Below are 17,587 nucleotides of genomic sequence, written 5' to 3'. Positions count from 1 at the left end.
ATGTCCTACTCTTTTCCCATTTTCCACTGTTTCCATTGGTGTGAAAAAAGGTTGACTGGAAAAGTCTTGCTTACTGCCCTGTATGGAGTTGCCAATACATCTTTCCTTTAGAAGCACTAAAAGAAGCCCTTCCGTGCTTCTTGGAAAGTCAAATCAAACATCATACTGAAGTGTTTCCTGTGGGAAGAGTTACATGGGCATCCTACAGACTGAAAGGAAGAACATGTCTAGAGCACAACTACTACGTGTTCTATCTTTGAGCTGCTATGTGGACATATAACCCTGATAAGCCTTCCCATCAGCATCCTGTGCACGCTGGTGTCTGGTGAGGCATTGGTATAAGGACCTCGGATGAGAAGACGATGGAGTACTTTGTGATGTTCGGGTGAAAATTTCAAGACAGACATATGGGGGACAGAAAAAAACTTTCATAACTATTCCTCACTGTATTTTAGCAAAATTTTAATTTTAATATACATCTTTGGCCATGCAGGTAGAATTAGTGAAGAAGGGACTTTTGTTTTTATGGCACTTTTTCCTATGAAAATTGATAACTTTATTTTTTGAAATACTTTTTCATAGGCTTTAATTCATTGGTTATGTTCTACTTCCATAATAGACCTGAAGCACTAAGCCAGAACATTTGCTTCCAGTGTGACCTTTGTTTACTGAATGTATGGAGAACATATGTCCCTTTTTTTGGGGGGGAAGACAGAGAAGAGGGGGGTGAGGTGAGGGAATGACTCTGATGACTTACCTTGATTTCACTTTCACTTCTATCCCATCTGCTTGTTTTTGTTGAAGTGTTGTTTTGTTGACTGAAGAGTGAATTCTAAACTCCAGTGATAGCCTAACCAAAATGGGGAGGGGGAAGGGGGAAAGCAATACTCTTTTCTTCTTGTTTTGTTTCCAAAATTGCAAAAATTGCAAAAATTAGAAAAATTTCTGAAGCATTTGCAGGAAGGAAATACTGTAAAAACAAACAAATGAATTCTTCCCTCTTCCCCCTCACTTGCCCCATCTCAGTAATTGATGAATTGTCTTATCTGAAAAATTAAAGTGAATTTAAGTGAAACTTTAAAAAATTTTATAGTTTTATTATTTGCTGTACTCTTTGGAGCACTTAATTGTGTTTCATAGGTTTAGCAGTATTGCTTAGAGATACCCAGCTCATGTATTTTACATAGCCTCATCCACTTTACACCCGTAATGGATAAAAAGGCAATAATAGTTGCCTCTTTAGTATAGTGTAAGAACTTCTGACTGTTCTTAATGATTATATATTGCTGAGAGCTCATAACAGAGCTGCAAAAACTGTGCTGCTTCTGAAACTGTAATTTAGTCTGGAGATAGGCATGTTTATGATTGCCCAAATAATTATATAAATCAAATTATAGAAATTAACATTGATAGCTGAAGTTACCAGCATTCAACAAGATTAATAAAAATCACCAGGAAAAAAAATGGAATAAATTGATAACAGTTCTTTCATGAAATAAATAGATCAAGCTCTAGCTCAAATGTTGCAGTACTTTCAGTTCACACATCTATAATAGTGAGTGCTACCTTTTCTCTTCCATTTTTTAACCACAGAAAGGAGAGACATACTTACCTGACTAACTTATAGCATAGAATCTTACGAAATTTCTGAATCTGATTTCATTGTAATCATTTTACTGTATTTCTTCTTGAGGGCAACAGTGAGGTGTTCCCTCAATATAATTTAATATCACAAGTATAATTTAATATAAAACTTATATTTTACATTTGTTTTTAAAATTGAGGGTGACTGCTTTCAACACTTGAAACTTCAGAAATAATTCTGCAGTGAATGATTTTCTTCTCTGATACTTATGGCAGCAAGTTCTTTCCATTTAAATGGTATGACTGTAATTTAGATGTGCTTGAGAAAAATATAAGTGCTTCTGATTTATTTTGTTGCCCTTTGTGATTTCAGATATTCATCTAGCTTTTTGCATCCAAGATAGACTATATAATGGGGAGAAAACTGGATCTTTCTGGCTTGACTGATGAAGAGGCAGAACACGTACTTCAGGTTGTTCAGAGAGATTTCAGCCTCAGGAAGAAAGAAGAAGAAAGACTGAGGTAAGATAAAAACTTGATCAAAAATGCTGACCATCTTGGGTTATAACGAAGTGGTTATCGGGGAAACTGGAGAACATAGTTGTCTTGGCCTGCTTGCGTTGACATAACTCAAATAATTAGCCTGGTGTTGGAGGCCAACCATTTGATCTTTGATGTGTTGCTCTGTAGTTGTGCTTTACCTGACAAAAGTTTAATCCCTAACAATTAAACAGTTGTTACAGTTAAAAAAAAAAAAAAAAAAAAAAAAAAGTCCATGTGGCAGAAATAGCAGAACTAAACTTTTACAAGAATATTAGCCAAGCAGCTCACTATACTAATCAATGAGCAACAGCTCAGAGCCCAAAGTGGGGTGACACAACTTGTATCTTTGGGGAAATGAAATGCACATTCTCTTATCACGGTTGATAGCTGTTTCTTTATCACTTAACACATGCTATATATATATGTGTATATATGTAATACATAGAAAATTTTAAAAAAATCTGCAGCAGGGAACTAAGGAGAATCTTGTTTTTGTCTACAATGTCTTCTGTTACTATTTTCTGAAACTTCTTGGAAAATCAGGAACAAGAAGGAAGACTTGCTGCATAGCCTTAATTCATTTTTTGGCATATTGTGCAAGTTCTTGCTTTGTATTGATAGTATAAGCTTGCTGCAGGGAGAGAAGACTGGATGTGGATGGCATGCATAAGAAGAATTTTTTTTCCTGTTTTGCAATGGGTTATACTGATGGTTTTGTTATGAAGGGCTATCAAGAACAAAGATAAGTTCTAGCGATAACTTAAAGAGGGTGCATGTAGCTGGCCATATCCTACTGGAGCAAACATTCCACAGTTAGGTGGGTTGCCCCAGCAATTGCTGTGCTATAGAACGAGCTCCTACAGGAACAGGAGGAGGAGGTTGCAGGGCACTTCCTACATCCCTCTCCCCCAATTAAAAAAGAGGGGATCCAAAAGCCTGGTAAGTATGTTTTTTGTTGGTGTTTGTGTTCATTATCTGCTGCTGAAGTTGTCCGTGAGACTCATTAATAATTTAATGGTCACCTATGTATGAAACACTGGAAAAGTAGAAACATAGGGACTCAGCCCAGCCATATCTGAGGATGCAAATTTTGTTTGGAGCATAGTTCATGTCTTTGCAAGTATTTAAGTATTTTAGAACATAGTACTTCTGATGGTGAATGGTACTGACGCTGTCAAAGTTCTGAAGTACAAGTTGGTATTTAAGATACGAATTTAAATAATCTTAATGACCTTGAAGATCACAAAGTGAAGTTTGAAGTTTACTTCTGATTTGAAAGTTATGACTGATTTTTATCAAGGCTACATCATATTATTTTTTCCAAAACATAAAGTTAAATGGAAGGATGTTGCATTACATAGTAAGACAAAAATGTGTTGCTAATCTCCTATAGGAACAAATTTTCTGTCTTGCTACAACAAAGATTTGTTTTTTCAGCCTTTAAGAAAGCAGAGTAGTTACTATGTCTGCTTCAATGTTCTTGGCTTTACTGCGTTAGTGTTTTCTAGAAAATTTAACAACTGACAAAGCCTACAGTATAGTTTCACTTCAGAAATATTGTCAAGATATGAAAAGAAGAAATGGACATAGGTATTTTATATATTAGACTCCTGTTATTAAAATGAAAAGCTCTTTCTGAAGATGAGGAGTTTTTTGTTCTTGTAATTGATTCCATGTACCAACCTTGGTCCTTGAATGGAATTTGTTAAAGCTTTCACATGTAATACTTTATTATAGTAGGGTTTCTTTATAGTCCTATGTACCATAGATATTATTTATTTCACCCCTCTTCCTTCCCTCCACCCAATTTAAGTAGCTGATTTCCCAGACATCTCTCTCTGGGATTGTTCCCATTAATAGCAGTTATTTCTAAAGATGAAGAACTGCTTAAGGTAATATGAGAGATGATTTCCATTATGTTAGGAGAAAAATGCAAGCTAGGAAGACTGTAAGGGGCTGCTAGCTTCAGTTTCACTTTGCCAGTGGAAGATGAGGAGTTCAGAAACATACAGTAAGAAGAGAAGTTTGTCTTCACTCTTGTTTAAGGTAGGAACATGAAATGGACAGTAATTTCGGAGCTAAACGTAAAAAACCTATATCTTTTAGAATATTTCAATTGGTTGAATGTTAATTTATATTTACAAATACTGTAAATAAAATGACATAATAAGTGTGTGGAGGAAGTTCTGTATTCCTGTCTGAGTAGTTCCATATATCTGTTCTTAGTCAAATATGTGATATTGAATACCATAGGTAGCACTTCAGCTACTGGGAAAGCTTGGATTGATGCATCCCTTGAAAAGAGATGCAGCACTACTGTAACTTTTAAAGTTGGATATGGAAAGAAGGTCAGGGACCTTCCTTGAATTCTTCTTAAATATTTATGAATAAAACTTGCATACACACTAATGTTCTCTTCACAGTAATGTGGTTTCTCTTACATGAGAACTAGGTAAATTCTGAAATGAAAGGTAACACATGGAAGAAGCTATGCTCATCTTTTCTATTTTCTGCTGCAAAACTGTGTTGTACATCTCTGCAGTGGGAATCTTCAGTAGAGGTTCTCTAATTTAAATGTTTCTCCTCAATTTATGTTAGTACTACCAGACAGGCTCACAAGTCTCTTCTTGTACTTTTTTGTGAAACAATTAGCCTGGTTAAAATTATATATATAAGGTAACTATAGATAATTAGTTACACTTAGTGGTTAGTAAGGTTGATTTGTTATGCCTGGCTGCTTCATGTTTGTGCAGTTTCTTTTTTTGCCATGGCTCTCTGCCTGGCATTACACTAATAATATTTACTGTTCTTTGTTGCTTGTTCACCCATACTCTCTTTATTTGATTATGTGTTGGTTCTGTTCTTTGGCAGTAGTGTTATGTTTTTATTTACTCTAATGTTAGTGTAATCATGCAGAGTCACTGAGGCTAAAATTACAACATAGACTTGTTAATAGATGGGCTTTGTTTTCTGTGAATCAGTGAAACTGGGCAAACCAGGCAGATCTGGTACAATTATAAAGATGCTCCATTTGAGTTGCTCAGTGTGCATACTCAAAACTAGACTGGTGTTTCGGCTTTCCATACTTCACTTCTGCTCATAAAGTCTGCAGGCTGCCAGTGGCTACCAGGACATTAATTGTCATAATTTGCTTTCAGAGCATGGTCATTAGCTTGTGTGTTTTTCATGGAGATTTATTTATTAGCTTTTTAGGAAGTACCCTGACAAAATCCAGAAACCAGTTTGATGCTACTTCCTGTCATATTACAGTAGGCTTCAGTGTATGCACAAGTATGTGTTATAGATTGTGTGGTGGATGAAATATACAGAAGTCCTCCAAAACTCTATTTGCATAAATTTTTGTGAAAGTCATATCAAACTCGCAAAATGCCAAGTCAGACATTTGGGTAAATGGCTGCTTGTTCAATCTGATCGTGTATACTAGTTCCTGTTCCACCTATTTTCTGTAGCAGACTTGTGTCAAGTACTTTAAAAACAAAACAAAAACTATCTTTCTTGTTCTTCCCTTTCCTTTCCCTCGCCTCCTAAGCTGAGTTTTAGAGTTCTTTTCCTGGGGAGAAAGAATGGGAGGTTGGTCTCGTCTTCTCCACAGGCTTCACAGAGTTGCAGTAGATGAACTCATCAATGCTTTGTTTGCTGAAGTGATTTCATAAGGTGAGTCTGCCTGTCCTTCACTCCAGTGAACTGTGTGGGAAAAGCACAAAGAACATTTCTCTCCATCACTCTGATTTTTGTGGCAGCCAGGCTCTGTAACAGCTCTGGCTCCTGTGCCTGCTCATTAGCTCCTTGAGGAAAGCAGAGGAGGAAGAGGTAGCATACAACTTTTCTCTTTTCAGCCTGTTAGCCCTGAGAGCAAGGCAACAGTGCTAAGCTGAATGATCAGCACTTTACAGGCTGTTCTGACACGTGTGATGAAAGGATTGGAGTGATATATTGCTTTTCTGAGAGAGGATGTTCTTTGCTATTCCCAAGTTAGCACAGCTGTATACTTCTTCAGTGCAAGGCTATGCTGAGCTGTTTTAAGTTTAATATGCGTTTATGTAAATTTATTTTTGAGTGAAACAAATGATTCATCAGAATCTCAGCTTAATATGTTGTTTTGCTACTTTAGAGACAATGATCCTTACATCTTTGTGAAATCTATAAATGTGATCAACTTTCCCTTTGTCTTATAAACCAAATACAAAGTATATCTAGGGCAGTATCACTTTATCTTAGAGATAGGGTTGAATAACAAAGTTAAGAGCAAGACATTTTTATTAATAAAGCATTATAAATTTTGCTGCAAGGAATTGAAGTTGCTTGTCAGAAAATAGTGACCTTGATGAATTCTGCATATAAGCTGAATGGTTTCAGAGTTCATAAGGATATGCTTTAAATGCTTTTAGACAACTGTTACTTGTCATTAATTTCAAGAAACGTTGTTCTAAAGGTGTGTTGCTTGCTTTCAAATAATGTTGTTTGGGAGGTTATGTAAGGAAGCAGGCATCCCAGTAATCATATAATGTAATAATTGTAATGTACAGCTGTGTTTAGTTGAGAGTCCACATCTGTTCTGCCTGAGATTTGTCCCAAACTCCCTACTCTAACACAAGTGTAGGGCTTGGTACAAAGATTCTGATAGGTAGGTTCTGATGATTCAGCACTGCTCACTGCCCCTCCTATGAGCACAGGAAGTGATTGCAGTTGACCATAAGGGAAGACCTAGCTTATGCTTTGCAACAGGTGAAACAGTGTACTAGAAAGAGGCTCACACTGATAGCAAAGTACATTTAGCTTTAAGTTATGGGTTTGGGTCCAGTTTTATTCTACCTGAGGATAAAAGACAAGGGTAATTTCAAAGACAGACTTGGGGTTAGGTTCCTCTAAACTGGTTCCATGCACCTTTATCTTCATCTCTTTCTTTTCCATGACTTCAGTGGAGCCCTCTGTGAGTATACTCGTTATCAGAACGCCATATGGGTTCTATAGGGAAAGTCTGATCAGGGCTGCTCAGCAACAGGCATTTTGCAAACACAGGACCTCACTCCTGTAACTGTCATTCTTGAGTTTTGCTCAAGTGTTTTAGTATAGATAATTCCAGACATGAATTTTGGTTTTGGTTTTAAATGTATTTACAAATTCAACCTCAACTGAGAGGAAATATTGGTGAGCCAAACATCAAAAAAACATGAGAGATTGTTTATGAAAAGGTGCAAGAATGAAACATGCAAGAATGAAACACCATAATTTTAGTGAATATTAGGGAAATTTGTGAAGAAAGAAATGTCCCCAGCTAACACTTTCACTACTGAATAGGCTTTGTGAGACCCAGCTGAAGTACAGCCCACATACATACCCAAGACCATGCATGTCTTGCAGAGTGTATTTAATAAAGAAGGCAACGTGGTGTTACAGAGACAGTATAAAACTTATTGCAAGCTTAATATGGTCTTAGTCATAGATTATGACTATTCAAATTAGTAGTCATAGTTTCACTCAGAAGAGTGAGCATGCCTAGTGATAATGAATAGCCATAACATAAAAATCAATATTTAATCTCAGACATCTTCTGTGTGAAGAGTCCAAGCTGTTAAACATGGCTTATGGGAGTAATCCTCTCTTACCTGAGTAGTCCAGCAGTGGGAGGAAGGGATGTTCTCTTGAGTATTGGGTCCTGTCTGTGCAGTTCAGTCATGCTAAAAATGTTAAATATCTTAAACATCTTTTGCAGAGAAAGTGTTTCAACTTTGAAAAAAAAAGATATTGTGTTAAATATGTTACTCAGTATTAAACTATCTGAAATATCTTTAATAAAACTCAATATACTATCGTTTAATTCATGGAAAAAGCTTACAAATATTGATGCCTTGATATGGGGAAAGTGCCAGTGTGCAGTTGGTAGAAGAGGTTACTGGGGAAGCTGTGGGGTCTGTTAAATCTTTTTGAGGGCAGGGTAGACAAGGCTCTAGCTGAAGTAAATAATAAGCTTGTTAAAGGTGAAACAATGAGTATCTGATTCAGAATTTGGTACTTCTAAAGATGAAAATTGTAAGCAGTATTGCCTGCAAAGGTGACTCTCTGAGAATCAGTTGTTAGGGAGAATGGGAAAGACAGCACAAGCAGCAGGTCCTGGACAGCTGAATTTCAGGGCCTCTCTCTTAAGGAGGAGAATGTTCTGGGCAGGGAAGGTGGGACTGTGGGACCCACCTTCTGGATTCTCTAAGTTCATGGGTTTGATTTTTATGATTTCTGTCAGCTGTTCTTGTAGTCTTGTGCTCAAATAGAGATTGCTGCAATTACAGAAGTGATTAAAATGTCTGATTAACTGATCTTCTGTGTGAAGATTTCAGTCACTAGGCTGTACTGTACAAAGCCTGTGGCTCTTTTGCAGGCGCATAGTTTTAACCAGCTTAGGGAATTTTAAGAGTCAGAATCTTTTACCAATGTTCCCTAACTTACATTTGCTCTGCAGGCAGGACCTAAATCTAAGTGCCTGCTTCTCTGTTCAGGTGTTGCTAGAGTACTATAATTTGTATTACTTTCTCAAGTTACTTATAAACAAATCTGTAAACAAATGCTACATAAAATAATTTATTTGTGGCTTATTCTTATTAAATTTAACAATGCAGGGATGTGTTAAATAGTGAGTGTTGTATGGAAACCTAAGAAGTAGTGGTATGTGCCAGGTGTCTCAGTTTTGGAAGAACAGTGTTGTATTTAAAGTGCATTTTTGGTGCTAGAAGGGAATGGTTTTACCATGAGTTTCTACAGCAACATGTTATGCAATGTCTTTGGTTGCATCAGTCCACTTGTGGATCTGTCTGAAGCTGCCTGGGCTTTCTAGCTTAAATATTCTCAACTTTGGTTTTCAAGAAAATCAGAGATACTGCTTGTCATTCTGAGGTCTATCAATTTGAAATATGACTTATTTAAAGAAGCATTTTTTTGAGATATTTGACTTCATGAACATACATTATGAAAATTTTAAAGTATACATTTATGAAAGACTGTTCTGCTTCTACCTACAAAGTAGTAACCATTCTTAAAAAGCCCTACTATGTTATTTCAGAGACAAATATTACATTTATGGAATATAAAATTGCTTATAAACTGGATTCACTCCTCTTTTGGCAAAGAGGAGAAAATTGAGTCAAATCAAGGGTCATCTTTGCCTATATTTTTTATTTTTCCAAGAATATTATTAATTTTTACTATTTTGGGGACTTAAGGAACCTGTTCTGTTCTTCATGGAGATGTGTCTTGTGTGGCTATTTCCTGTACCCTCCACTGAGAGCAGGACCAAGAACAGCTGTAAGAAGTGTCACTGGAAGATGGCAGAGTGGAAGAGGATGGCCATGAAGTTGAGTTGCCTTCATGCACTGAAGTTGGTGCAGAGTTGTTTGCTGCTATCAGCATTTTTGATTATAGAAAGGTGCTTGTTGAATACTTGTTAATACTTCCTTTCTGAAACCTATTAGGAGATGAAATTCTGTCAGAGAATCTGCATAGCAAAAAATGATCAGTGTGTGGAAAGGACAGTTAAAGATAAGGCCACAAAACTGGGGAGAGCAAAATAATTTTTTTGTCACTCTTTACCATGCTGAAACTTAGTGTGTATCATAGGATCTACCTCAAGCTATTGAATCAGCAGAGGTCAAAGTGAATCCTAAATAATCACCATCATGAGTTTGTATTCATCTAGTATTTCATTCTTGAAGGTCTTCAGAACTCTTGTCATGTGCAATTTCTTGAAGTTAAACCATAGGAATTAGCTGTGCTGAATGTGATACCAGCCTTCTGAAAACTGTCCTGAGTCTAGGAGCCTGTGTCATGAAAAGTTTATAGAAAGGAAGCTATTCTATCAGTTTAACATTCATAAAACTTAAACTGGATTCTTCATCGTTCTACCTCCTTCCAAATTGGACTGTTAAACACTGTGATCTGCCCACTTGCCAGAAACGTTACAATGTGCAAGCTAGAAAGGAGTTTGACTTCAGTGTTTGAAAACATGTTCTGTGTTTATGTGAGTTCAAAGGACCACAAGACAACTTTTGGAAGGGAAGAGCAGACTGAGGTAAGAAGTATATATTAGAGCTGACTGATCTTTCTTTGACAAATGGTAAAAATTTCAGCATTTTTCTTTCTAAATGAAATTGATTAATATTTTCAGCCAATAAAAAAGGAATGTGTGTTATAGGGAGAAATTCAAAGATGTCAAAACATTTTGTCAGCACATTCACAGTGTTTCAGAAATGCTTTTGTGTCTTTGCAGACACTTTCTAACTGTAGGTACACTTGGTCACATGCTAAGTAATATGGATTTCCTTATGTCATCTTCATGAAAATAGTTAAGGAAATTTTTTGAACTATTTTTATGAAGATGATATAAGGAATTTCTTCCCTCTCTCTTTTTTTTTGAATGTCATCTTCATGAAAATAGTTTAAAAAGAGAGAGAGAATGGGGGAAAAGGTACTTCAGTACATTAAATTTTGCATCTGTATCTCAGCTAAGGTTTCCGTGCAAGTTAGATACTGAAGTATTGCTGTAATGGGCACTACTTAAGTTTGTGCTCCTACTTTTGATAAATATAAGGTAATTATAATTTACGTTTGAGGGGTTAGGAGGTTCATGTTTGCTTTGGATAGGAGCATACACATGCGCAGTTACTACAAAGTAATATTTTTCGCTCTAATTGAACTAGAGGTAATTTGCTCATCTACTGTTACCCTTATTTGCAGATGGTGTATATTTGGCTCTGAGGTTAGTGGAAATGTGTCCTGCTGAACTGCACACCAGATTACATGATAAAAATGACTTTCAGTGTAGCTACCTGTTCCCTTGTTTGCTTGGAATGAATTATATTTGGTCAATGTGACACTTGGTTATACTTCTTTTCCTTTATTGCTTTAATCCTTTGAATTTTCTGCTAGTTATGATGTATGTAAAGTTGTCCTGAAAAAAGCTGAACTCAAACATACTTTCTTTTTTCCTTTTGCTCTGTTATACCTATTAAAAAATTAAATGGGTGACACCATTTATTATGTTTTGACTGCTATCCAGACACCATGAAGAAAAATACGTAAATCTCTTTATAAAGCTGACTTACAACAGGACTAGTATCTTCAGGATTTAGGAGGTTTGCATTAATGCAGTTCTTCTCGGTATTACAGGGATGCAAACCTGATACAGCCCAGTGATAAATTAGTTGTGGTTCTTACTGCTGGTCACATTATAATTTGGCTAGTAGATACTGAAGGATATAAGGTGTAAAGGATGTTCTGATTCCTCAGCACTTTCCCCATTAAAGGGTGATCTGGAAATTTATCTGGCTTTTGTCAAGCATGTTGGAAGTTTAAATATTTTGAAAAGAGAGAGCAACAAAATTCCCCAATTGTAGCTCAATCAAAAAAATCTTTAAAAGCAATTAGAGAGAGAAGCCTGCTTGAGGTGGTGGGGATTTAGGGTTGCGTGCTGCAAAAACATTTTGTTGGCTGAGACTTGACCAAGGGAAAGTATCTGATCTCCCTCTGCTACTGTGGCACTGTCAGTGAGGTTGGCTAATGTGCTGATGGCATGTCCTACTTTTTCCCTCAGTTTTCATCAGCGCATCAAGGTTTTTTATTTCTGCTCTGAACATAACACTGAGATGAGGGAACCATTATATCTAGATACAAGACTTCCTCATTAATTGGAGGACAGTTCCTTAGTATTTCTGCAGTGGTCCTATGGACTGTATAGTTCTTGAACGTTCTGGAGGTGATTAGTTTTTTACTTTTTTTTTCAATTTTTAAAAATTAGGTGTGTAAGAAAATAAAATACATGTGTACTTCTAATAGGCATTCTGAAAATATGATTAGTTTTGAAGGCTTTGTAAGACTGTTTTATCTAGACTTTAGTCATCTGGGAGATAATTCCATGGCAGTCTTCCACTGCCTTTGTCACACAAACGAATGAAACTGTCCATCTTTTGAATTGATGACTATGCAGTTGATGGCAAGATGTCACATGTGACATATCTTGTGAAAGCTTTATCGAAAAGGATTGTGGATTAAGAGGAAAACAGTCATACTTGTTGACAGCTGTGCAGTAACTCTTGTTAGATAGAAGGCCATAATCTAAATAACACTGTCAAAAGTAAGGATGTCTGTTCCATATTGCAGCACATCATTTAAAGCTTGTTTGTGCCTCATAAACATTGTCTGCTGATTTTTTTTTTAATCAGTATTTTGATATTACAGGTAGCCACATTTAGTGCATGATAGTAGAATGTGAGGTCTGTTTCAGATATAGATTGATGGTCATATATGAAAACCTTAATTTTACTGTGAATTGATTAAAAATTATTATAAATATCATATTTTTCCCTTTCATATTTTTCCCATTCCAGTTCTTGAGAACAGTTTTTCATTGCTGACAAAGAACAAAGACCTGTTTATTCACAGTTATGAATAACTGGGTTTTAAGGCTGACTGTGGTAAAATGAAAGTAGATTTAAGTTCAGAAAGGAGCTCTTGAGCAGCTTCTATACATCATACCAGGACTGGTGAATTGTCTGTGTCTCGAAAGGCAAATTATGGTAGCCTGATCACTGTTTTTCCTTCCATCATGTGGACTTGCATTTCTTTTTTCCCTTTAGACTTTGATTGCTAGTGTTGTATATAACTTCATCTAATCAGCACAACCACACTGGCTAAGTGTGCCTTTTAGAGTGCCAGAGTGGGTGACAGTTGTGGAAGACAGCTGTGAGAATAAGAGATTTATAGCAAGTGAAACATATGTCTGTCTTGTTGTATTCTTCTCAAATCAAACAAAACATTATGCTAGTCTTTAGTACAGTTCATGAAGTCCTAAAGGTGTTTAGCTGACCAGCAGTTCTCTCAAACTTATTTGTCTTTAATCGGTCCAGGAAGTGGTTCCAGGCACTTTAGAGCAAAGTCTTTCTGCCATCGTGTATGTAAAAAGGTGTGTCAGCTCATTTGATCAACTCCAGGACTTTTCTTTTATAAGGGGGAAAAAAAAAAAAAAAAAAAAAAAAAAAAGGACAGCAACTTCTTCATCTTCTGCAAACAGAAGTACTCAATTTTGACCTACTTGCCTCTGGTTTGGTGCTGCTATCCACAATTTTTGTGATGATTGGGGTTGTTTCATAATTGTCCATTTGTCCACTTTCCCTGTGGTATACAGTAGCTTTGTTGGTTAAGTAAGGTATGCTTCTGATGCAGCAGTCATTTCTGCCAAGTATGGAAGTTGGAACTCCTGGGATTCAGCAATTAAGCAGTCTGTCAGGAGACTATTGACTTGGGAATTCTACATTAAAATGCTTTCTCATTCAAACGATGTTGGCCAAGCAACACCTACTTTGAATAAGTTAACAAAGAGGATAAGATTGCCAAAGGGGAGTGTGACTGTTTAGTGTCGTCCCCTTGAGTAGAAATGGTGATTTTTATATATGTGTGTATATATGTACACGCATACACAAAGATGATACAAAGATGACTAGAAGATTGGAGCATCTGTCTTATCAGGAATGGCTGTGAGAGCTAGCCCTGTTTAGCCTGGAGAAGAGAAGACTGAGAGGGGATCTTACCAATGTCTACAGATACCTTAATGGAGGGCCAACTGGAGAGGGCTGGACTCTTTTCAGTGGTGCCAAGTGACAGGACAAGAGGCAACTGGCACAAACAGAAATGCAGGAAGTTTCATAGTGACAGAGCACTGGAACAGGTTGCCCAGAGAGGTTGTGGAGTCTACTTCTCTGGAGATATTCAAGGCCTGCCTGGACATTATCCTGTGCAACATGCTGTAGGTGACCCTGCTTGAGCAGGGAGGTTGGACTAGATGATCTCCAGATGTCCCTTCCAACCTTGATCATTCTGTGATTAAAATCTTAGTATTGCAGGGATTTGTGCTTTAGCAGTGATGATTAATGTGCTGAAAAATAAGCAATGCATAATTGTAGTATATGTGAACAGGTATTCTGGAGCAGCTATGATGCTTTCTTCACTCAGTGAAATAATCTCCTAATGTTTGCTGTTGGCAGTTGAAGAGTAACCTCTTAGAAATTTGGCAGAAGGTTTCAGGGATCTCTTTGATGTCTCCACATTTAATTTGCTTATTTTGGTGGGATTACCTTTGATTTTGTTTGCTTCTGCATTTTACAACACTTCTTGTAAGAGTGATTGGGGTTATTTGAGAGGAGGGAATTTGGGAAGAATGATGGGGAAGAGGGGAAAAAAAAGAACGTTGCAGAAGCCACTGTCATCCAGTGAAACCAATAGCTCATTCATTTTATCCTGCGTATCTGTTTTCATGATTTGGCTGTCTCTGGTATGGTTTATGAATTTAGTACAGTTAGCTTTGCTTGGATAAAATTCCTCTTCAGTATTGAGTTCTTCACTCCCAGATGTATGTTTTCACTTCAGGTAATAGCAGTTAGCATGGAGGATCTAAAGTTGCGGCTTGGCCTCTATCTTTCTGAACAGTTAAAAATAGCCAGGGAGATGCTTCAGTTTCAAGAGACTTAGGCACTTAGGTTATTGCATTGTGGAATCTGGTCCTACTTCCCACAAAACATTTAGGTGCCTTATATATATAGTAAAACTGAGTCTGAATTAACTTATAGTAGAGATGCTGATGAGTGTCAGTTTTTGTGAAGCACTCAAAGATTGTTTGACAGAAATAGCAAGTATTTTTTTATGCTGCTAACCTTGGAAAAGTAAATACAAATCATCCACAGATATTTATGACTAGAAAATGTGTCACATGTTAGCCACAGCTGCATTTCAGCGTTGCTGTATTATGAGTAAAACATCACCAGATACCTTATGTTTGAATGTACATTAAACTAGTTTATAGTTAGGATTTTTGTTTGCCATTTGTTTTGGGGAATGCAGAAGAAAAATCTGAGGCAATTAAGAACTTCCTAGACCTCTTTTTTCTTATCTGTTCAGTGATTGACTTAAGGGACAAACAAATTCTGATGCATTATTGATGGTGAAGGATCTGGTCTGCCCTGTAAACACTTGACATTTAATGAAAGGCTCAGTAAATAATATATCTGGTTCCTTCACTACTACTTCAGATTAGTCCTCCACAGAGCAAAAACTACATAGTAATCCTGAAATTCATTTAAGAAGGGCCCATATTATCTGTATTGTCTTTCTAGTGAGTTGTACTGACTTATTCTCAGGTAGTTACCTCAACTAATGGAACAGGGCTTTTTTCCATGTAAACAGTAAACCTTTGATTGTATAATAGACATTACTGGTTTATTTCCACTGTTACTTCCATTTAAAGTATTCTGTATACCAGTGATAAAAATGTACATTAAAAAGTTGGATTAAAAATAAATAAGCCTGAAATATGTATTCATGAGGTGATTTTCCTATCATATTTCATCATATAATCATATGTAGATTATTCTCAAAGATCAACATGTTGTGATATATTTCCTAAATGTTTTGGAAGATCTGGATTCTGGGAATCTTTATTTCTCTAGAGTAAAGTTTCAGAAGAGGCTGTTTGTATTCAAGTGATGAATACAAACATCTTAACTACATATGTAGGCATTAATATCATTCTTTTTTTTTTTCCCTCAACTCCTCCTCTTCATTTTCAATATTTCACTGCTTAGCAAAGCTTTAAATCCTGCTAAGGGTTCATTTTCCTACCTGGGTCATGAGCTATTATTATTCCCTCATTTGATTTGATCGCACATGATGTTTTTCCTAGAAAAATATTTAAGATTTGTTTTAATAGGAGAGCAAATGTTTAGAAGATTGCTACATCTTGCCACATTTTTGGAGACTGAGGCAGTAAGTATTCTGTTGTTATGGCCATAATAAACCACATAGATTGTTTATTGTGGAACACTTGGGTTATATAATTACTGTCTGTGCATTATCGACTTCAGTAAAAGCAATGTAATGATTCTTTTTAAACAAAGCTTACAGTTTTGCTGATGGTAGATTAATAAAAAGCTGACTGCTTTACTGGCAATAATCATTTGGCAGGGTGTCTGCTTTTGCTAATAATTTTTGTAAAACCTTGTGGAATTACACTCACTCACTCACACACAAAATTTGTATGGTCAACAGCCATCGTTAAAAGCAGCAAAGTTTGTTTCGTGTGGTCCAGAACCTGGTTGTCATTGGTATTGCAGTAGTCCCTGCTTTTGGTATAGAGCACTGCAGATGCAGGAAGCCTCTCTTTGTACTGCCCAACTGTGTTGGGCTACTTCTGCATCCTGCCATTTCCTTGGCTTATCAAGTGTGTGGTGGGGGGAGAAAATGTGCTCTTATGTCACTGAAATGAGCCTATGTGTCCCCATATATAACACAAGATGGAGTCTTGAAGCTGTCCTGTGTGATGCCCTGCGTTGGGGAGAAGAGGGAGGTAATTTAAAAGCCTTTGCCCATGATGCTGCAAGATGGCATTCAATGAAGTGCTGTATTTACTATTTCTTGGTGATCTCTTATCAGCTGAGTTCCTTGTCCCCTTAGTGCTAGCTCTACAAACTTGGCTGCTGCTGCAGAAGTTGAGCTGAGTTCTTTCAATTTCATGCTTTACTGCCCTTTTAAATCCCTGCATTATTAGTGAGATGGTAAGTATCATTTGTACAGCCTTTTGTCACAATTTGCATGATTGAGTAATTAGATTTTTTGAAAGCTATTGCACAAATAAAAATAAAAGCATCTGTATTTCAATTTAGCATTGCTGTGTCATCAGGGCTTTGGGGGAATAAATTATGGGCTTATTTTTATCAAACAGGTATGACTGTCAGTGCTCAGGGGTGGTGAGTATGCAGCTTAAATAGAGGAGAGTTGTTTCAGCTGAGGTTAATGTTTCTGGAATAATCACATCATGAACCCATACCTAACGCACTAACATCCCTATAATTAAAATTCTAGGGATACAGAATCTTTTATTTGAGTCCTTCTAAAATGAGTGTTCTTAAAATGTTTTCACTTTGCTTGAGTTAAATAGAAATCAGATATCATTTTCTGTATCTGTTGGTTAAAATAAACTTCATAGGAAATACTTTGTGTATAACTAGGGACCTATGTCTTGCTCATATTTAGAGAAAATTGCAAATATTCAGCTACTTGAGTTGTATTTTACAACTACATTTACAATTGTCAGCTGAATGTTAATGATTAAGAATTAAATCACCATTTGAAAATCGGATTTCAGCTGATTCGAAATATATGTGCTGGACAATACAGAGTTTCCTCAGCTTTAGCTTGTTTCAGGTAATGTTGATGGATTATCTGCCATTAACTTGGGTTGCAGAAGATAAAGCTGTTGTTAAAACAGTGAAGTAAACATTGAAGTACTTTGCCTAATAATGTTTTTCTTGCAGTGAAAAAAAAAATGGTAAAGGAAGGAGGAAATAGATATTTCTTTTCCCTCTTCTTTTCTTAAACCACTGGAGAGTGTATTGTTCCTCCTTCCACC

General features: G+C 36.5%; 1 protein-coding gene across 1 annotated transcript in view; it reads left to right on the top strand.

Moving 5' to 3' along the window:
* Positions 1–1,988: 1,988 nt before the first annotated feature.
* The window catches only part of MYRIP (myosin VIIA and Rab interacting protein), a 205,343-nt gene continuing 189,744 nt past the window's right edge, over positions 1,989–17,587 (top strand). Inside the window, exon 1 of the mRNA XM_062567884.1 lies at positions 1,989–2,106. Within this exon, the coding sequence (XP_062423868.1) occupies positions 1,997–2,106 (110 nt within the window). The 5' untranslated portion in view covers positions 1,989–1,996. The remainder of the gene's footprint in view (positions 2,107–17,587) is intronic.

This window comes from Rhea pennata, chromosome 2 (assembly GCF_028389875.1).
Source record: "Rhea pennata isolate bPtePen1 chromosome 2, bPtePen1.pri, whole genome shotgun sequence".
NCBI lineage: Eukaryota > Metazoa > Chordata > Aves > Rheiformes > Rheidae > Rhea > Rhea pennata.
Note: the sequence above shows the minus strand (reverse complement) of the source record. Positions and strands in the feature narration are given on the sequence as shown.